General features: G+C 38.7%; 1 protein-coding gene and 1 pseudogene across 4 annotated transcripts; one reads left to right on the forward strand and one right to left on the reverse strand.

The window, feature by feature from the left end:
• Positions 1–17,952, forward strand: part of LOC148740617 (uncharacterized) — a 1,045,961-nt pseudogene that overhangs the window by 754,571 nt on the left and 273,438 nt on the right.
• Positions 1,469–16,507, reverse strand: LOC111327752 (tyrosine-protein kinase transmembrane receptor Ror). 4 transcript variants are annotated; one of them, XM_022932015.2, is made up of 20 exons: positions 16,373–16,506; positions 15,014–15,157; positions 11,217–11,318; positions 10,572–10,761; positions 10,221–10,411; positions 9,919–9,952; positions 9,288–9,745; positions 7,115–7,135; positions 6,476–6,727; positions 5,875–6,168; positions 5,365–5,492; positions 5,142–5,298; positions 4,662–4,772; positions 4,268–4,446; positions 4,069–4,191; positions 3,618–3,688; positions 2,850–2,890; positions 2,606–2,705; positions 2,405–2,507; positions 1,470–2,082 (listed from the first exon to the last, which is right to left on the reverse strand). In XM_022932015.2, exons 3-20 carry the CDS (start codon positions 11,275–11,277, stop codon positions 2,047–2,049), a joined length of 2,550 nt encoding a protein of 849 aa, XP_022787750.1. In that variant the 5' UTR covers positions 11,278–11,318; positions 15,014–15,157; positions 16,373–16,506; the 3' UTR covers positions 1,470–2,046. The 4 variants fall into 4 exon arrangements, with proteins under 4 accessions (XP_022787753.1, XP_088604994.1, XP_022787750.1 ...); XM_022932018.2 differs by lacking the exon at positions 15,014–15,157 and having other exon boundaries at positions 1,469–2,082; positions 16,373–16,507; XM_088748868.1 differs by lacking the exons at positions 15,014–15,157; positions 16,373–16,506 and adding an exon at positions 13,902–14,962 and having other exon boundaries at positions 1,469–2,082.

Below are 17,952 nucleotides of genomic sequence, written 5' to 3' on the forward strand. Positions count from 1 at the left end.
CCGGTGCACTTCGTTTAAGACCTAGGCGTGACTTTTGCCGGAATCGAGCGTTACTTTTCACGAGCATATTGTTAAAACAATTTCCTCTTGCATCTCAAGTTTAGCTCAAATTAATCGTGTTAAGCACGTGTTCGACAGATTGACCTTATTGATAATAACGAACACTTTAGTCTTTAGTAAGTTATTTTATTGTTCCTCCGTCTGGTCCAATGCAGCAGACACTAACCTTCTCAAGCTGCAAGCGGTCCAGAATTTTGCAGCCCGGATTATCTGTGGTCTCAGAAAATTTGACCACGTGACTCCGCTTCTGAGAGAACTGCACTGGCTACCTATTAAATCTCAGCTATATCTCCATGACGCCGTACTAGCATTTAAATGTATGACCGACTCCGCTCCTACTTATCTCTCCTCGAAGTTTTTAACACGTGGTGAGATAAGTGGTCGCACGACCAGAAGCTCCCAACCTCTGCATATACCCCTGTATAGAACTAAATCTGGACAAAGGACTTTCTTTTATCGTACAGTAAGTTTATGGAACAGTTTAGATAATACCCTCAAACTCTGTAATTCTTCTCGTGATTTTAAGCGTAAACTTAGAGCCAAATTACTTGCTGCTTTCCTTTCTCATCGCTCTTAGTTGTAACTTTGGCGAACATTTATTAACATTATAGCTTCCTTAATTTTTCTATTATACCTTTTAGTACTGTAATTTTGTAATTTTTAGATCATTGTCACCGAAAAACCCTCTTCAGGGAGTGTCAATAAAGTTTCTATTGTATTGTACGGTTATGAAAGTTCGATGTATCGGCTCAATGCTCAATGTTTCCTTTCAACTAATGAAGTTAAACAAGCAAACTAATGAATGAGATACAATGAAATATATGAAGTTCATATATTTTGAACTGCGGTATTAGATACGTATGATGTACGATCCTCGCAGTAGATAGCGCTATTTAAGCAATGGCGAAAATCAGACCTGAAAGAAAAAAAAAATCAGGCCTGTACGGGATTCGAACCACTGACCTCTGCGATACTAGTGCAGCGCTCTACCAATTGAGCTAACAAGCCAACTGGGAGCAGGCCGTTAAGTTGATTCGTAATAAACCCGTGAAAGTGATAAATAAGATACAATGAAATATATGAAATTCATATATTTTGAACTGCGGTATTAGATACATACGATGTATGATCCTCGCAGTAGATAGCGCTATTTAAGCAATAGCGAAAATCAGACCTGAAAAAAATCAGCCTGTACGGGCCTGATTTTTGTCAGGTCTGATTTTCGCTATTGCTTAAATAGCGCTATCTACCGCGAGGATCGTACATCATATGTACCTAATACCGCAGTTCAAAATATATCAACTTCATATATTTCATTGTATCTCATTTATCACTTTCACGGGTTTATTACGAATCAACTTAACGGCCTGCTCCCAGTTGGCTTGTTAGCTCAATTGGTAGAGCGCTGCACTAGTATCGCAGAGGTCAGTGGTTCGAATCCCGTACAGGCCTGACCTTTTTCAGGTCTGATTTTCGCTATTGCTTAAATAGCGCTATCTACTGCGAGGATCGTACATCATATGTATCAAACTAATGAAGCAGCATATGCAGCAAAAGTGCGAGTGTTATGAATGAACTGAGTGTTTCAAATGCTATTCGCAATAACAAAAATGAAAATGGTTCTGAGAAGCTCTTTGTTTTCAAACAGCTTTTTTTATGATATTTTTAAGTATCCTGCAAGCCACATGAGAAAATCTCCTTAAGATCTCTGAGGACCATTTCTATAATCAAGCAATTCGCAGCTGAAGCACCAGTAATTTTTCGCTTTTCCTTGTCGCGTATGTAATAACAAAGTAGGTTTTAAGCAGTATGTGCATTGATTTTCACTGTGCGAGGGAGTTATTCAGTTAATTCCTAACTATTAACTTTTCCCTCACTGTAGACAAGGGAACGTCACGACAATTACGTGATTGCACTGCGGGAAGTGTTTACATCTTAGTTCACATATCGCCCTGGTCCACTGACAAATTTATACTTGCATTGAGCTCAGTTTAACGGAAGGTTCTTATCTTTCAGCAAATCCTAGAAGGGAAAAAATTAAACAAACATTATGGAACATTAGATATTCATACATATTCTAGATTTATAATTTTAGGCATTTACATTTATACGATTGTATTTAGCTCTAGATTTAACCAAAGTTATCTGTAAAATACGCAATTAAGTTTTACGACTGCAAAGTAATATTCAATAAACGATCTATCTATCTATCTATCTGTCTATCTATCAGAACATACGCTTTGATAGGGGCAAAGATTAAGCAACTCCCTTGTCCATTTTCTTTTACTTTTACTTATTCGCGAATGATCACCGATTCGACCAGTCAAGATAATCCGTTACTTACATCTTTTTTTCCAGTAAGTTCTTTCTCAAGTAACGCCAAAAGATCTGTAAATGATGGACGTTTTATCGGATCCAGATCCCAGCAGGACTTCATCATATCATAGCTGTTAAAAGGAAAAGAAAATGTTTAGTTCACCCAGCCCACGATCAAAACCGAGCTATCGCACTAGAGCTGATTTTTATTCCTTGAAACATTATTTACAATTCATTTGGACATCCGTCCGGCTTGGCTAGAATTTGTCCTGACTGTAGATAATCTATAATTTCCATTGCTCCTCCAAGGTCGCAATATGGCATTATACCTTGACAAAGAAAGTAAAGAAACATACTTGTTAGGCCAAAGATCAACTTAATCCTATCTGCAGAGTGGGACACTTAATTAATAAGTAACTCTTGGGGAAGTAATTATGATGCACTGATTATCAAATACAGGTTAAAGCGTTCACCTTCTGACTCGATCTCCCAAAGAAGCACTCCAAACGACCACCTACAAAAGAAAAATAACATGCATAGAATCAACTCTTTATGCTCACTTGATTTCCAAACTTAAAATATAACAAGGTCATAACTCCGTAAAAAATTCTTATATTTATCCGTAGTTGTCATCAAGGGCAATAGCACTAAACACTGTTTCAGAAGATCCTTATTTTCTTTTCATATTCAGTGGTTTTCTGCAGTTTATCATCTACTCGACAAATCATCTCGTTCTCTATTAGCTTATGACGGATGCGAAATTGGTTTATATGATAAGCTGACCTGGTTTTTAGCGCATTGTTTTGGCGCATTTTCTACCCATGGCCTACTGATGGACAGGCGCAAATATATATATATATATATATTTTGTCAATTAAAACATAAAGAAGACGTCAGAAAGTGATAAGAACATCATTGACGTATTCGACTGCGCCTCGGGTGTCACTTTTCAATTTTTATCACATTTTGACGTCATCTGTGATAACTGAACAGGCCAACGGCAAAATAAATTCTATTTGCAAAAAAGAATGCAACACGAAATCTCCGCATTGCACCAGCTAACAACGTCAGCATTTAAAGACAACTGCGAGTACATTTCGTGCTCTATTGCCACTGTTAAAATAGATTCAAAAATTGCACGCTCACGGTTCGTACGATAAGGGAACCGTCCAAAACGTCACTCGTGCGCACTGACCACGAAATGTACTCGCTCTCACAAGATTTTTCAACTTATGTCTTACACGTCTGTCTTCGTGTTGAATGTGAAGAAATCCAAAGACTCAAGAGCCATCCAACGAACTGGTAACATTCCCTAGTTTTTGGGAGAAATTGGAAAGGTTTACCTTTAGTGCGCTAAGCTAGTGTGAAAATTGATACAATCAAACAACCAACGTTTGTAATTTCTGTGTATAGATACTTTGACCTATAACGACGATGTTGAAGGGGGGAGGTAACAAAATTATTTTAGGATGCTAAAAATGTCTATGTTAATTCTGACTAGATGAACTGCCAAAGTTGACTTGAATGGGTAAATTTATAAGCTTTCATGAATACCTTAAAAGGATATACGAGGAGGACACTTGGAAGTGTCGACGAAAGATCGGGATGCAATCTTTCTTGAAAAACTATAACTTGGTAGAACTTCTACCATACCCCTCCCCTTTTTCTCAACTTCTACTAAACTGGTCATACCCTGGACAAAGACTCGTATTCACCACTTTCATACACATCACGCGACAAACCGAAGTCAGAAACCATTGCAACATTCCTGTCACCAAGAAGCACGTTTCTTGCCGCAAGGTCACGATGAACACACTACCAAAGATAATCAAATGGAAATAGTTAGATAGGCTCCTTAAGATTTAGTAGAAATTCTCAGTATCATAGCTACCTTTTTGCTGGCGAGGTAAGACATTCCACAGGCGACGTCTCTGGCAATCTTCACTTTGTCGACGCGTGTAAATCCGACAGTTTCTCTCATATCATTGTAGTATGGATTTTCTCTGTTCTTCTTTAGTTCGTTTAGCAAACAGCCATTTGGAGCCAAACTAACAATCACCCAAATTGATCCTAGGTATTTAATCAGAAGGAACATGCTAGAGGGAGAGAAATCTCGAGAAAAGAGAGTTAACAACTGAATTATTTGTGTTGTTTAACAAATTAAATTGATAGCATGTCATCAGAAAGACAAACAGAAGGCCAAAAGTCCTAGAAACTGTTCAGTGAATCCAGAAGATTATACAACTGCAATAGCCACAGAAACAAAAATTCTTTACGACAATTACCAGACTTGGTACAAGCTCCAATAAGACTTATGATATTAGGATGTTCACCAACTGTAACCAGGATTTGAAGCTCGTTGAGTAAGTCTTCCCTCTCTTTTTCTGAAGTATTTTCTGAAATGGGATTTCCTTTGTATTAATTATTCTAACTCTCCTGCGTGATTAATGTCAGTAAATCAATCAATCAATCGATAGGTGGAGTGGGAGGTCAGTTGATCAGTCAGATAGTCAGTTCGTCAGTCAATCAACCATGACAGCTAGTCAGTTCGTCAGTCAATCAACCAGACAGCTAGTCAAACAATCAATCGACCTATCAGTGAAATGGGTTGTCAGTCGATCAAACAGACAGTTAGTTCGTCAGCCAATCAATCAATCAAAAAAATTAGTAAATCGGTCCGTTAGACAAACAAACTACGATGTAATCAACCGATTAACCTGTTGATCCATGTCCAGTTAATATCAGTACACTATTAAAATCTTTACCTTTGAGTTTCTTTATTGCGCATGCCCTAGATTTTCCTTTTAGGCGCACGACGCCTTTAAACACTTCTCCAAACGCACCCTCCCCCAGTTTGTCTTGAAGGGTGACATCTGATCTGCGAACCTCAACCCAGTTGCGACGGATGGAAATCTCAACTGCCTGCGGGAAAAACAGGTAAATTATTTTCATAGACTCAATCCTTTTCTAATTATTGAACACACCTACCTCATCATAAACTTTGTTTGGCCTTGAATTGCCAATTGATCCAAACTTGACGCAAACAGTCACGATGAATATAAATGCTATGCCCAGGGGCAAAACTATGATCAGCATTAAATTCATAATAAACCTGTCTGAAAAAAAAGACAAAAAGGATTGGTTTCTACTAACTATGTTTTGAAGCAGCTGAGAAAGTCGAGATCGGAGGTATAAAATGTGGCTTTTTATTTCGAAAAAAAAGAAAGCGATGCCCAAATGCAAAAACTAAACCGCGAAAGGCCGGTATTCTTTAGATTATAAAGAATCCAGAGTTAGATGATATGTTGTAAGAAGAGATAATACCGAGGTCTTTCCATTTTTTTATAAGAAGCTTTTAAACGTGATTTTGCAAACTAAAATTAAAGGGCACATGTCACAAGTTTAAGAGCTCTGAGACGTAAGATAGTCTGAAAATATTTTGTATTTCACATCAGTTTCAAAGTTTTTATAAAAACCCAGAGTTGTTGTCATGATTACTTGGTAGTGTTCTCTGTGTTAAGAAAATACCATCTGATGACTTTCTATACATATTGCTGCTGGATAATCTAATGGTGTATTCGGTAGAGGGTTCCAAGTCCTCCATAATCATTCTGGACCCAGGATGCGGAACTATCTTCGCTACCGTAAAGTTCTCCGATCCTGACGCCTTTCTTTCTATCTTATAGCTTTGTATTTGGTGAATGCTGGCATTTTCGGGCTCCTTCCAAGCCAAGATTAAATAAGTTGCCTGCACATTCTTTACTGCGAAGTCTCTTGGCGGTGGCGGTTTTTCTAAAGAATGAAGGATATCAACAAGAACTGTGAAAATCTTGGTGTTTCAACATGTAACCAATGTGTTTACTTTGTTTCCCACTTCTTTAAGTATCTTAGGTGATTTTTTGTCATAATATGATATGCATGATATTCAATTCGCATGATATTTGACACAGATTGAAGGATACCATGATTCATTATGTCTGTAAATATATTTTTAATTCTTTCCATGTACAGACTGGAAGCAGCCAATGTTCAATAAGCAATGAATCCATAACATATATCACTCGAGCTATTTATCTTCTTCAGTGGCGACTAACTTTACCTCTTGGAGGACATCGAGATACGTTGCAATATTCCCAGCGAACTTTTGGGTCAGTGGTATAGCACCATGGTCCATCCGGGGCACTGCGGTCCGGGTTACGACACATGTTCGAGTCATTTTGGGAATCAGCAACATCTTTAGGAATCCGCCAGTGACGATGAGGGCACTGGGATTTCCACGACTGACATGTACGACCAGATCGGGTGACGTTCACATTACCATGGTAACCAACTCCCACTCCATAGTAACAATCTCAGATAATTAAACAAGTATTTATAACGTCAACTGAAGTGTCGCACAGGGAAGCAATTTAAAATCTGGAAGATTAGGTAATACTCGAAATCATTTGGAAGTTGAGGAAGGAAAGGTCAGGAGACTGTAAATTAGAGCCTCAATTCGACAACGATACTTTAGAGCAAGTCTTTCTACAGACTGTGTCAGTACTTTGCGCCTCCAAATTTCTCCACTTAAACACCCTCATTAAAAAACTGTTCGCTTAAGAACTTTTATTCAACTCATTTAAAAGTATGGGAATTTTAAACTGTAACTTTTTCAAGAAGCTCAGGCAATGACTTATCGTCTGCTAAGGAAGTTCTCCGTTATCGCTTGGTATTTATGAATCGTACATAAATGACACACCTGTGCTGTTTATCTCGTCACCTGCAAAAGAAGGAAAAACATTATTACGGCATAGGTCAGAGAAAAAAATGATCAAACTTTCTCACTCGAGTAGCTGCACAAGCTTACAACTGTAACATAGGGTTCAAAAATTAATAAAGAGAAAAAGGCACCCATTGATAGAAGACGCGCATACAGATCACTGACTGCCTCACCATTCACATGGAATGCAGGGGAAAAGGTGAACGGTATAACGGATTAATTAATATACGCTTTCGACCATTTACGTGTTCTATTCAACAATTAGTATATACTAAAACAGTGGATTGCGTTGAAGGCGCGCTCTGATTGGCTAGTCAAACTCCGAATATCCTTTGCTATTTACCTCCGAGCAACTCGGGAAAAAATGGCGTGCCGGTTTGCATCCGTGACAAGCGAAGAAATCACTCAAATAACGACGAAGCAGTCCCTGAAAACACAGAAAGCGACTAAATTTGGTTTGGCCGTGTTTAAAGGTAATGGTAACCGGGAGTTTATCGATAAAAACCAATGAAAAAGGTTTTGTTTACAAATGCAAATTAATCTTGCGTAACCTCACTTGTTCACTTGAAAATCAAACTTAAATGGTATTTTTTATAGAGTGGTTTCAAATACAGAGAGTTTGCAACACCATTTGAAGAAATGTCGCCACCAGAGCTAAACAAATGTCTTCAGAAATTTTATCTGTCAGCGAAAAAACGAGACGGCAGGTTTTACAACAAAAGATCACTTACCGCGATCCGAGCCGCGTTGGATCGTTATGCGCGGGAAAATGTTGGAATCGTTGCTGGAATGTATGCATTAAAATCAATTTTTGGTGGTGTATATTATCACACTGTTTTAGTATATACTAAATAATAGTTGTTTTAGTATATACTAAAACAACTATTCACCTCAGTGTTGGGGGTTAGCGGTGAATATTTACCTCGCAGCTTCGCTGCTCGGTAAATATCCACCCCTAACAACCTCCACTTCTGTGAATAGTTGTTAATTATTCGCTGAGGGCGAGGTGAATATTGTTGCATAATCCCCGATACGATGTCCAGGGGATTATGCAACAATATCCACTGAACCTTGACCGAAAAATTGTTTAAGCATAATTGTATATTTTGATATACAAGTAGATTTAAAATTTTAATTGTATAATTAGTATGATAATTCCTTTTTTCGTTGAAACCAATCTGTTATAATTGTTTTGATTATTGGTATCAAGATGAGCAGCCAGTTTTAACTCAAATCTAACAGGTTTAACGGGTTTAATCAATTCAATCAGCAAAAAACTTCTTATCGTTTTCTTCAAAAGCCAACTCAGTACCATCTTTTGTGCTCTACATAATTGCATTTAACGCGTTTACCATGTCCCGGGTAACACTGATTAAAGGCCAGGCAGCCATCATAAAATTTAGCACCCCTGTATAATCATCAAGGTGATTACAGCGAATAAGAATAATTTCTCCACTGATTATAGAGATGCACCGGCGTGCTCAGATTGGTCGATGATTGCGTCAGATCTTGCGTGAGGTGACTATAGCTGCCTCGCCTAGCTGCCTGGCTGCCTTGCGCTTCGTCAGTGGCTGGCTTTTTATCTCGATACGAGTGACTAAAACTGTTTTAACATCAAAACGAATATTTACCACAGAATTCGAAAGCACTTCTGCAGTTGTACTAAGCAGTTATTCGTCTCGGGGATTATTCAACAATATTCAACTGAAGAGGTCTGTGGACGAAACTAGTTTTGTAATAGGAGTGTTTTAAAGTGCGTTGAAAGTTAATTTTAATGAGGTTTTGTTTTCAATATGATAATGAATGATACTTTCTTAGCTTCGACAATCAAAATTTCGCAAAAATTCACTGAGCCTATGTCGTATAATCGTCAACTATGACGTAATCGTCGGCCCATCAGAGCACGCGCATCTTTATAATCACACAATAATCATACCACAGAAAATTAACTGTTAAAGTGGACGGGATCGTACGAATGTTACAGAACCTTTTGTGAGGATCGGTTGAATGTTATGATGACACAATTAAGCAAATACAATCCTCTAAACCTCTCTCCCCTACCCCTCTCCCCTCCTCGCCCTGAGTTACAGTAATGAATACTGACTTGCGTGTGCCTAGATAAAGGATTAAAAGATAACTGTAAAGTACTCACCAGGGATATCAGGCCACTGATAGCACTCTGGGGCATCTCCACCATTTGCTGTTATGTAGTATGAGCAATTAATCATTTCTGTTTCGACATCTGGGGACGTTTCCACTGCTTTTCTGAGAATATCCGCTTCTTGTTTACAAACATCGTACATTAAATACACGCATGAGCTGCGACAAATCCGTCGATCTTTAGGTTCACCCAGCGTTTCATCACATGGCGGGAAGTGATAGCGACAATATAAATCTTTTATTATAGGTTGGCATTGTTTTGAGATGCCAAACCATTTAAAATAAGCCTCGAACGACTCAGTTTCAAATTCTCCAAAATCCAATGTGCTTTGGTTACCATAGACGTACAGACTTGTAATTGTATCCTTGCAAAACTCGCCTTTATACTCGTAGAATATACAGGAAGCGTTTCTTGCAGAGGCGTTCAATTGAGGAGATGCCGGAATGCAGCTAAAGATGTAGAAGTAATGAAAAGGAAATAATGCATATGCATGTGAATGAATAAAATGTAGGGGAAAAAAGAAATGAACAAATTGATACAACCGAGAAGAAATCATAATGTACAGGAGAATCATTTTGCAAAAGAGACTAAAGCACCTAAGTGGATTGTTAAGCACACCAACCTTGAATTAGAATCCACTTGAGGGAAGATATTTTCTGTTTACCAGTAAAACAATACCATGTCAATAATTATAATTATAATAGTGATAATGATAACAATGCGCATAATAACATTAAAATTAATAGAAACAAGTAGAAAGATCTCATTCAATAGCACAACCTAGTTTTTTATGTAACTCCTAATTGATGGTTGTGCCTCCAAAAGTTATCTGCAGATACTTAAACAGTCCATAGGTTTTATCTTCCAGGGAAGTGCTTCCGTTTCAGATAAAATTGCTGAGCTATGGTGAACATTACGTCTCACCTTGGAAATCTTCACACAGAAAGGCGTGCTTCTCACTACAATTAGTACACTCCAGGAGAGCATCATGGGTTACCACACAACAGAACATCTTAGGTTCCTTAGACAAAGCTTTTGTGTCATTGTAATTTTTTACAATTTTCACAAGTTGTTCACCAGTCATCTTTCCATCACTCCATTTCCAAGTACCATTCCTGAAACAAACATATCCAAAGTGAGTCAGTTTAATCGCGCAAACAAAAGAAGAAATTTTAAAGGTAATTCATCCTTTTAAGTACCTAACCACCACTTGCACAAATTGTGATGAAGGACTAATGAAAGTCGCATGGTTACACCATGGTATATTCTACTCACCAGATATTAAGGCCCGTCCAATACCTGATGCCGTTAGTTGTATTTGACATATTTTTAGCCAACTGAAGGTCTTCGATGGTTTGGACTTTCGCAAGCTGACTTCTGTGATCGTTTGACTTACATGCTTTGTCTGCCTCTGTGTAATTTACTTTTCCATGGCTGGTTCGAAGGGTTTTCGCGTTAGAAAAATCTGTCCGGGAGAAAATCAAAATTAAAAAGCAATATTCTTCCTTCTTCCCTTGCCTTAATGTCAATATTTAACCTAGCTAAAAATTTTCGTAAACCATACTATCAGCAACCGTCAAATGCTTGACCCTTTTTATTCTGTACTTCGGAATGCTCTCTTATTCAACACTGAATTATTTCTAAAAAAGCAACCGAGCCCGAGGAAACCGTAATGCATGATGCAAATGAAAGTAAACTCTACACATGATAATAAGTTTTTGTGGTAGCCTCAAGTTAAGGATCTTTAGGTGACAAGGATTCTAGCCTGTCTTGCACTTAAACTTTGTTGAAGTCCATTGCCATGAATAGCTTTTCATCATTATCTTGACCATTCCAAGTGTAAAATGATTTTATCATGTATCATTACTCGGCTTTGAGCATACCAACTGAATCAAAAGGAAAGTAACTTTTTCTACCAACCGCAATGAGCCAAGATGGTGCCCCAGAAGGAAAAAATAACTATGGTCCAGACTTGAGTCATTTCTATACTTTAAGGCTGGTTACCAGTGCAAGAACCTCAATCTAACATCAAGATGTAAAGATACATAGGAAAAATTAATCTGTTCAACAGTCAATAACTTTAATACGGGAAGAATAAAAAAAGGGAGCCGGATTAATTGTATCAGCTCGTTTAAATGATGTGAGTGAACTTGATATGTAGAAGGAAATTAATGTATATCAATTAGGATCGAGCGATCACATAACATCAAATTATATTGAATTTTGTTATCCTGAATCAGTTGAATTCCGTTATTAAATGGATAACCAAAGACTAGCAAAAACTAACGATAAAAACCGACGTTTCGGTGTCATCATGACGCCATTGTCAAGGAGAAATAAAAAATGAAGTTTGTGGCAAGGTGTAACACTAAATTAGCATAAATATGTTACGAGCTAATTAAACAAATACTTTTGCGCGAATTGAATCGCTTTGCACGTTCAGAGTGGGTTTTAAGTCTCTGATGAAAAGCATTTCGTTCACCAAACAATCGAACTTGTTACTACACCTTTTCAGAATGCTAAAACGTTTCAGTAGGTCTTTCGGGACTTCGCTGTGCCGTTCGTGGTAGTGTTTATATATTGAAGATGCCTTTCGTTTATGTCCATCCACGCGTGTGTGTAAGTGTCCGCGTGTATAGCCCACACTCATCAGAGAAATGGGCCCAGGAGGAAGATAATCGGCTTAAATACCCGGAACGCCTGGTAAATTCTACCATTAACACCTTACAATCAAGAATTGTTGGTACGCAGCCCACACAGACGCCCAAAGAACCAATATCCATTGTTCGTGTGGTCATACCTTTCAAAGATCAGGAATCAGCAAATTATGTTAAGAAAGAGCTCAAGAATCTTAGCAGGAAGGTGCAGACAACTGTCCAGCCAGTATTTGTTAGCCGCAAAGTTGGCCAAGATCTTAAAGTACGAGAAATCAAGCCACAGATTGTCAACCAACAACGCGTCGTTTATCAATTTCAATGTGACCTGTGTGATGCGGGTTATGTGGGCCATACACGCGGACACTTACACACACGCGTGGATGGACATAAACGAAAGGCATCTTCAATATATAAACACTACCACGAACGGCACAGCGAAGTCCCGAAAGACCTACTGAAACGTTTTAGCATTCTGAAAAGGTGTAGTAACAAGTTCGATTGTTTGGTGAACGAAATGCTTTTCATCAGAGACTTAAAACCCACTCTGAACGTGCAAAGCGATTCAATTCGCGCAAAAGTATTTGTTTAATTAGCTCGTAACATATTTATGCTAATTTAGTGTTACACCTTGCCACAAACTTCATTTTTTATTTCTCCTTGACAATGGCGTCATGATGACACCGAAACGTCGGTTTTTATCGTTAGGTTTTGCTAGTCTTTGCATTTCTAAATCTTTAATGGATATCATTCGCATAAACATGTTTCTTAGAACGTCAACTATTCTTCTCCAGTATACAAGTATTCCTGGTTTTTTCAGTTTTTCCCAATGCATCGATATCCCAATAAAAACCTTAATTAGGCAGGGGTCGCACTGACGCTTTTGGTGTTTACATTGGACATAAAATCTGTCATCGCGGGCTTGCGACAAGTGCGACCCTTTTGTCGCAACCAGACATAACTATGTCCGAAGGACCTAAAGATCAAAAAAGCCGATGGCCTGCCTCAAGGCAGGCCATATCTCGTCTTATCGCCTTAAAATAACAATTTTTGTTTTTCTTCTGTCGCAAGGTCGATCAAATCTAAAATACTGGCAAAAATTTTGATTTTCGCAATTCTGCAAAGACAACACGTGTGCACAGCGAGCTATCGGTTCAATATTTTAGTCACACATTTTCTCGACACTCGTTTTATGTGGTCCCTATTGCGAATTTCAACCCATACCAATTTACAAATTAGCACTATTCACCTGATTATTTTCAGTATGGGAATGGCTTGTTTTCACCCTTTGGCTCGCAGATATTTCCCATTTTTTCGCATCCGACGACGTCGGTTTAAAGCGGCAAGAGCCAACATTTGCCGTTGGCGAGTGTTGTACAATGCGTACAAATCAATAAGGTTTTGTACATTGAACAAATTAAACAGAGAATGAAGAAATGTCGCTAATAAAACTAGCACCAGCTTCATGTCTACAAAGTTTTATTTGGTGCTCTTTTCACGCGTGAAATATTAAGAGTTGACACTCTGGTTTCAAATATCATTTATGTCGCACAAGTGCGACTTCCATGACTCCCGTGGTGTAAATGTCGCAACATATTTTTAGGACAACTTATGACGCGACATAAAAAAAATAAGGCCAAAGTGCGACTCCTGCCTAACTAATAAGTGACATACGATCCATCGTGACTGAGGGTTCGCCAGCACAGAAAAATAATAAATTTCATTCAGATCAATCAATCAATCAATCAATCAATCAATTTATTAATGTCAAAACTAGGATGGGGTTGCCCCAGTCATCCGAGCCAGAGGCTCATGTATAAAACGTATGACAATGAGACAGTGAGGCGTGAGTAGTCCAGTGGTCAGTGCGCTGGACTCTAGGTCAGATGGCCCGGGTTCAAGTCCTGGCTGGGGCTTGACGTTGTGTCCTTAAGCAAGACGCTTCACTCACATTGCTTCGTCTTCTCGGATAGGACGTAAAGCCGGAGGTCCCGTCTCCTGCACCTATCAATTAGTTAATTTCGGCAAGGGACGTTAAAGAACCCACATCACGAGATTACTGTGATGTGGTCTGGCCTGTTTACTGGGAAGGGGGGGAGGGGGCATCTGTAAAAATTTCTCCTTTATTAATTGTAAACTGCCGCCGGCAGTCTGGAAAAGTCCCCCGCACAGTGTTGTAAAGCGCATTAGAGCATTTACATGGAAATGCGCTATAGAAATTGATCTATATTGATATTGACAATAAAATACTAAGTTAAAAGGATACAATTAAGAAGTCAATTAAAATACAGGCACCCGCGACCCAGTGAATTAATGAAAAAACTAGGAAACGTACTCTAGCAGAACCCTAAGATATACAATAATTACATTTACAACTGGCTCTTAAGACTGATAGATCAAAGGATTTTAAAAGCTTGCGAAATTCATTCAAATCGGTTGATCCTTTAATATAAGAGGGAAGCTGATTCCACATATGCGAAGTCTTATATGTGAAGGAATTGCGATAATATCGATTATTGTAGGACGGTTGAGTGAGATTGTGATCGCCGTTCCTTAAATTGAAGCGCAATATACGAGGCTCGAATAAATCAGAAATATAGTCAGGTCCACTAACTTTTACACATTTCAAAAGGAGGACAAGAGATTGATAGTATCGTCTGAGTTTCAGTGGTTGCATATTTACAGCAGACAATATAGAGCCATAATCAAAGCTCTTTCCAAAATTTAAAAGGACTTTTAGGGCATAATAGTTTTTAGGGCATAATAGATGTCGTTTTAAATGATGTTCGCAGCACGCTGAATGGCAATTTGCTGGAGATTAATTCACTATTTACAAGCCACGTTGTTTGCATGCGTAGATATTCTGTTTCAGACTTGCTTTCTTGTTATGTGAGATCGGTTCGTCCCCCATTGCGAGGGAAAAATAAGCTTAAAATTCAGTCACCGCTGTCGATGAGATCAAGTTATTTGCGGAACATAGTTGCTCTCAGAGCCATTCTTGGCTCTAGTTACGAGAATGACACCCTACACTATTGCCCACTAAGTAAAGGGTCTATCGCTTACCAATTCTCTGAAAGATATAGTAATTTCCTCTCAGGATAACAGGATAAACAATACTCTACCAAAGCCCTGGATCATGTCTCATAATCAGCCCGCCGTGACGTGACGTTTCAGTCAAACCGGGACAAGCACGTCTCTGTGAATAAACTAAATGCAGATGCGTTGTCAAAATGTACTAAGCTTTTCCAGATACTTTGAAGTTCACAACCTTCTAAAACGAGAGAAACGCTCGATAGAACTTTTGAAGCAAACTGAATTAACCTGTAACAGAGCAGTACATGTACTCGAATTATTTTAATTACATTCTTGTCTGTCAATCACTCCCCAATTTAAATAGCTTTTTGTCGACCGCTGTCTTCCCTTACAAAGCTTTGACCTCTTTGGCTCCAGTCACTTTCTTATTATTTTTAGCTCGACGTCTTGAGCAAAGGAAGATGATATCAAATGGCCATCCAAGCGAGTAACACTAACTTCCTGTCACAACTTGCCTTAGTTACAAAAAATAACACAAGTTAGGGAATAGGTCTGCGCAAAGGCGGAAATCACTTTCGCGGATATCCTAGTAACTAGTCGCTACATAGAATAATTTGGATATATCAACAAAGTTGAAGTGGTAAATTGGCCACCGTAACGATTACAAAACGAGTTTTTCTCATTGCCATGTTCCCACCAATAACGTAGATCCACATTCTCTGCCTTTAAAAGCACACACAACCCACAATTCCTCTATTCGCTCCGACGAAGGGCTAACGCTCGAAACATCAGCCTTTGTAATCGTTACGGTGGCCAATTTACCACTTCAACTTTGTTGATACTCCCACGGACGCAGACCTAAACAGTTTCTTTCGAAACTATCAGCCTTGCTACATAGAATAGCTGATCAATTATAACTACCTCTGAATAGCTGTTAACGGACGTCACCGAAAACAATAGTCGCGGCACGGAAGATGCCATTTCGCTTGAAAGCAAACCTAAACATTCCCTCCCTGCGTTTTCTTGATGGGACTGGTTTTTTTTTTGTTTTTTTTTTTGCGGTAGAAGATCAGCCCATCTGCTAAAAAACTCTCTCGTTGACACTATGTTCTTCTGTGAATAGTTATAAACAGGACAAACAATAAAATACCGAAGAGCTTAGGATTATTTTTCATACTCAACCCGCTGTGACGAGACGTTTCAGTTTTGACTTATACGAATGCAAATGTTTATTGACAAAATGCCCGAAGTTTCCTCAGATATTTTAGAATTCCTTTCCCTCTCAAACGAAAGAGTTTTAGAAGCCAGAAAATTTATCAAAGATACTCAGGAAAGCAGTAATTTTGCGTGCGTGCTTGTATGAAAACCAATTATTAACTCAGGTAGTACCTTTTGGCTGACTGCTATCTTTTCCCACAAAGCTCTGACCTCTTTGGCACCGCTTACTGAAACTTTGTTTTGATCTTCAGAACGAAAGTAGAATAGCGAATGACAAGCCAACCGAGTAACACTGACTTCCTGTCACGAAACGCTTCATGACACAATCAGGGTAGATCTGCGCAGACGCGGAAACCGCAAAAACCAATTGTCCCCATTATCCTTTGTGCTAAGCCTGTCAGAAGCTATAGGATGCAGTTTTATTACCCTTTCCTTAGCGTGACACACTTATCCAAACATCGATGCAAAATGATAATTACCAAGGCCAAATTATTATCGATTTCTAAAGTGAGCCACACTTATAAAGCAAATCACACTCGGTGGCGACTGGAGCAACCATATTAACATGGTTTACAAAACACCTCGACAATATAAGGAAATTCCACAACGGAAAATCGATCATGCAGTCAAACCAAAATGAGATTTGCATTAAGTTGCTTTTTTTTACGTGTCCAGGGCGAAGACGTTTTTTCAACGAGGTGCGATCTCAAATTATCCCTAACTGCAGATGGTCTATTCATTAAAGTGTTTAGGATGCAACGGGAAAGTACAGCAAACAAAGGCGCTTTGAGCGGAAATAGAGGGTAGACATCATGGCAGTGAGCTGAACCACAATATTTGCATACCAACTCAGACCACATGATTGCGATTATTGATTGAATCGTGTGTGATTTAGTCCTCTGTTGAAAAACGACCTCAAAAACCAATGGATAATTATTTCTTTCTTGTTACAAAATCGATAAAAATCAACATAGGGAAGGCCACATTCATCTCTTTGCATCGGGAGCGCGCATCGAATCAGATATGTTCACTTGATAAATTTGATAGTTGGCTTCCGAAACATTTTCTGCTCCACTAGACCCTATTATGATCCAAGTGATCAACTGGAATCGTTTTGCGATCAAATTAATTTTTATCTAAGATAATCATAACAGACTCCCCAACACAAACTTAGCAGAATGAATCTGATGAAAACCTATTTATCGACGTAAAAGACAGTCACAATTGGGGAGGACATTGTGATTTTAATCTCGAATTGCGGGACTGCGCTATTCTCCGAACTTGCGGGAAGCGATGTTTTTAGAATGTTTGACGATATCAAAAACTATTTCCAGGTCCTCCACTGTTTTCCGAGCCTTTTCACGTTTCAGATTGTTTCGGAAACAGGCTGAAACAGACCTCAAACAACACAACAATGCATGTTAATTATTTTGGTCGCTTTGTTTAAATGAATTGCAATTGTAGTGGTTTTGGTGACATTTGGAAATTTTTTTTGCGATATTGCGGTATTTGCCAAATTTTTTGCTACATCGCGGTATTTTCCAATTTTTTTGCGGTATTGCGGTGTTCAAAACCCCCTGATAGCTGATGGCCCCATCACAGTTGACAAGCAATGTTACAGTCTTATTGCCAATAGCATTGCAGCAAACCTTACAGTTTTTACGAACCAAACTTTTAGTGAAAGTAACGTCAAAGGAAGTCCCAAACTTCCGAAGATTCTCAGAAGTCTACGAGGGAAACTGAAAAGGTGG

The sequence above is a fragment of the Stylophora pistillata genome, chromosome 2, assembly GCF_964205215.1.
Source record: "Stylophora pistillata chromosome 2, jaStyPist1.2, whole genome shotgun sequence".
NCBI classification, from domain to species: domain Eukaryota; kingdom Metazoa; phylum Cnidaria; class Anthozoa; order Scleractinia; family Pocilloporidae; genus Stylophora; species Stylophora pistillata.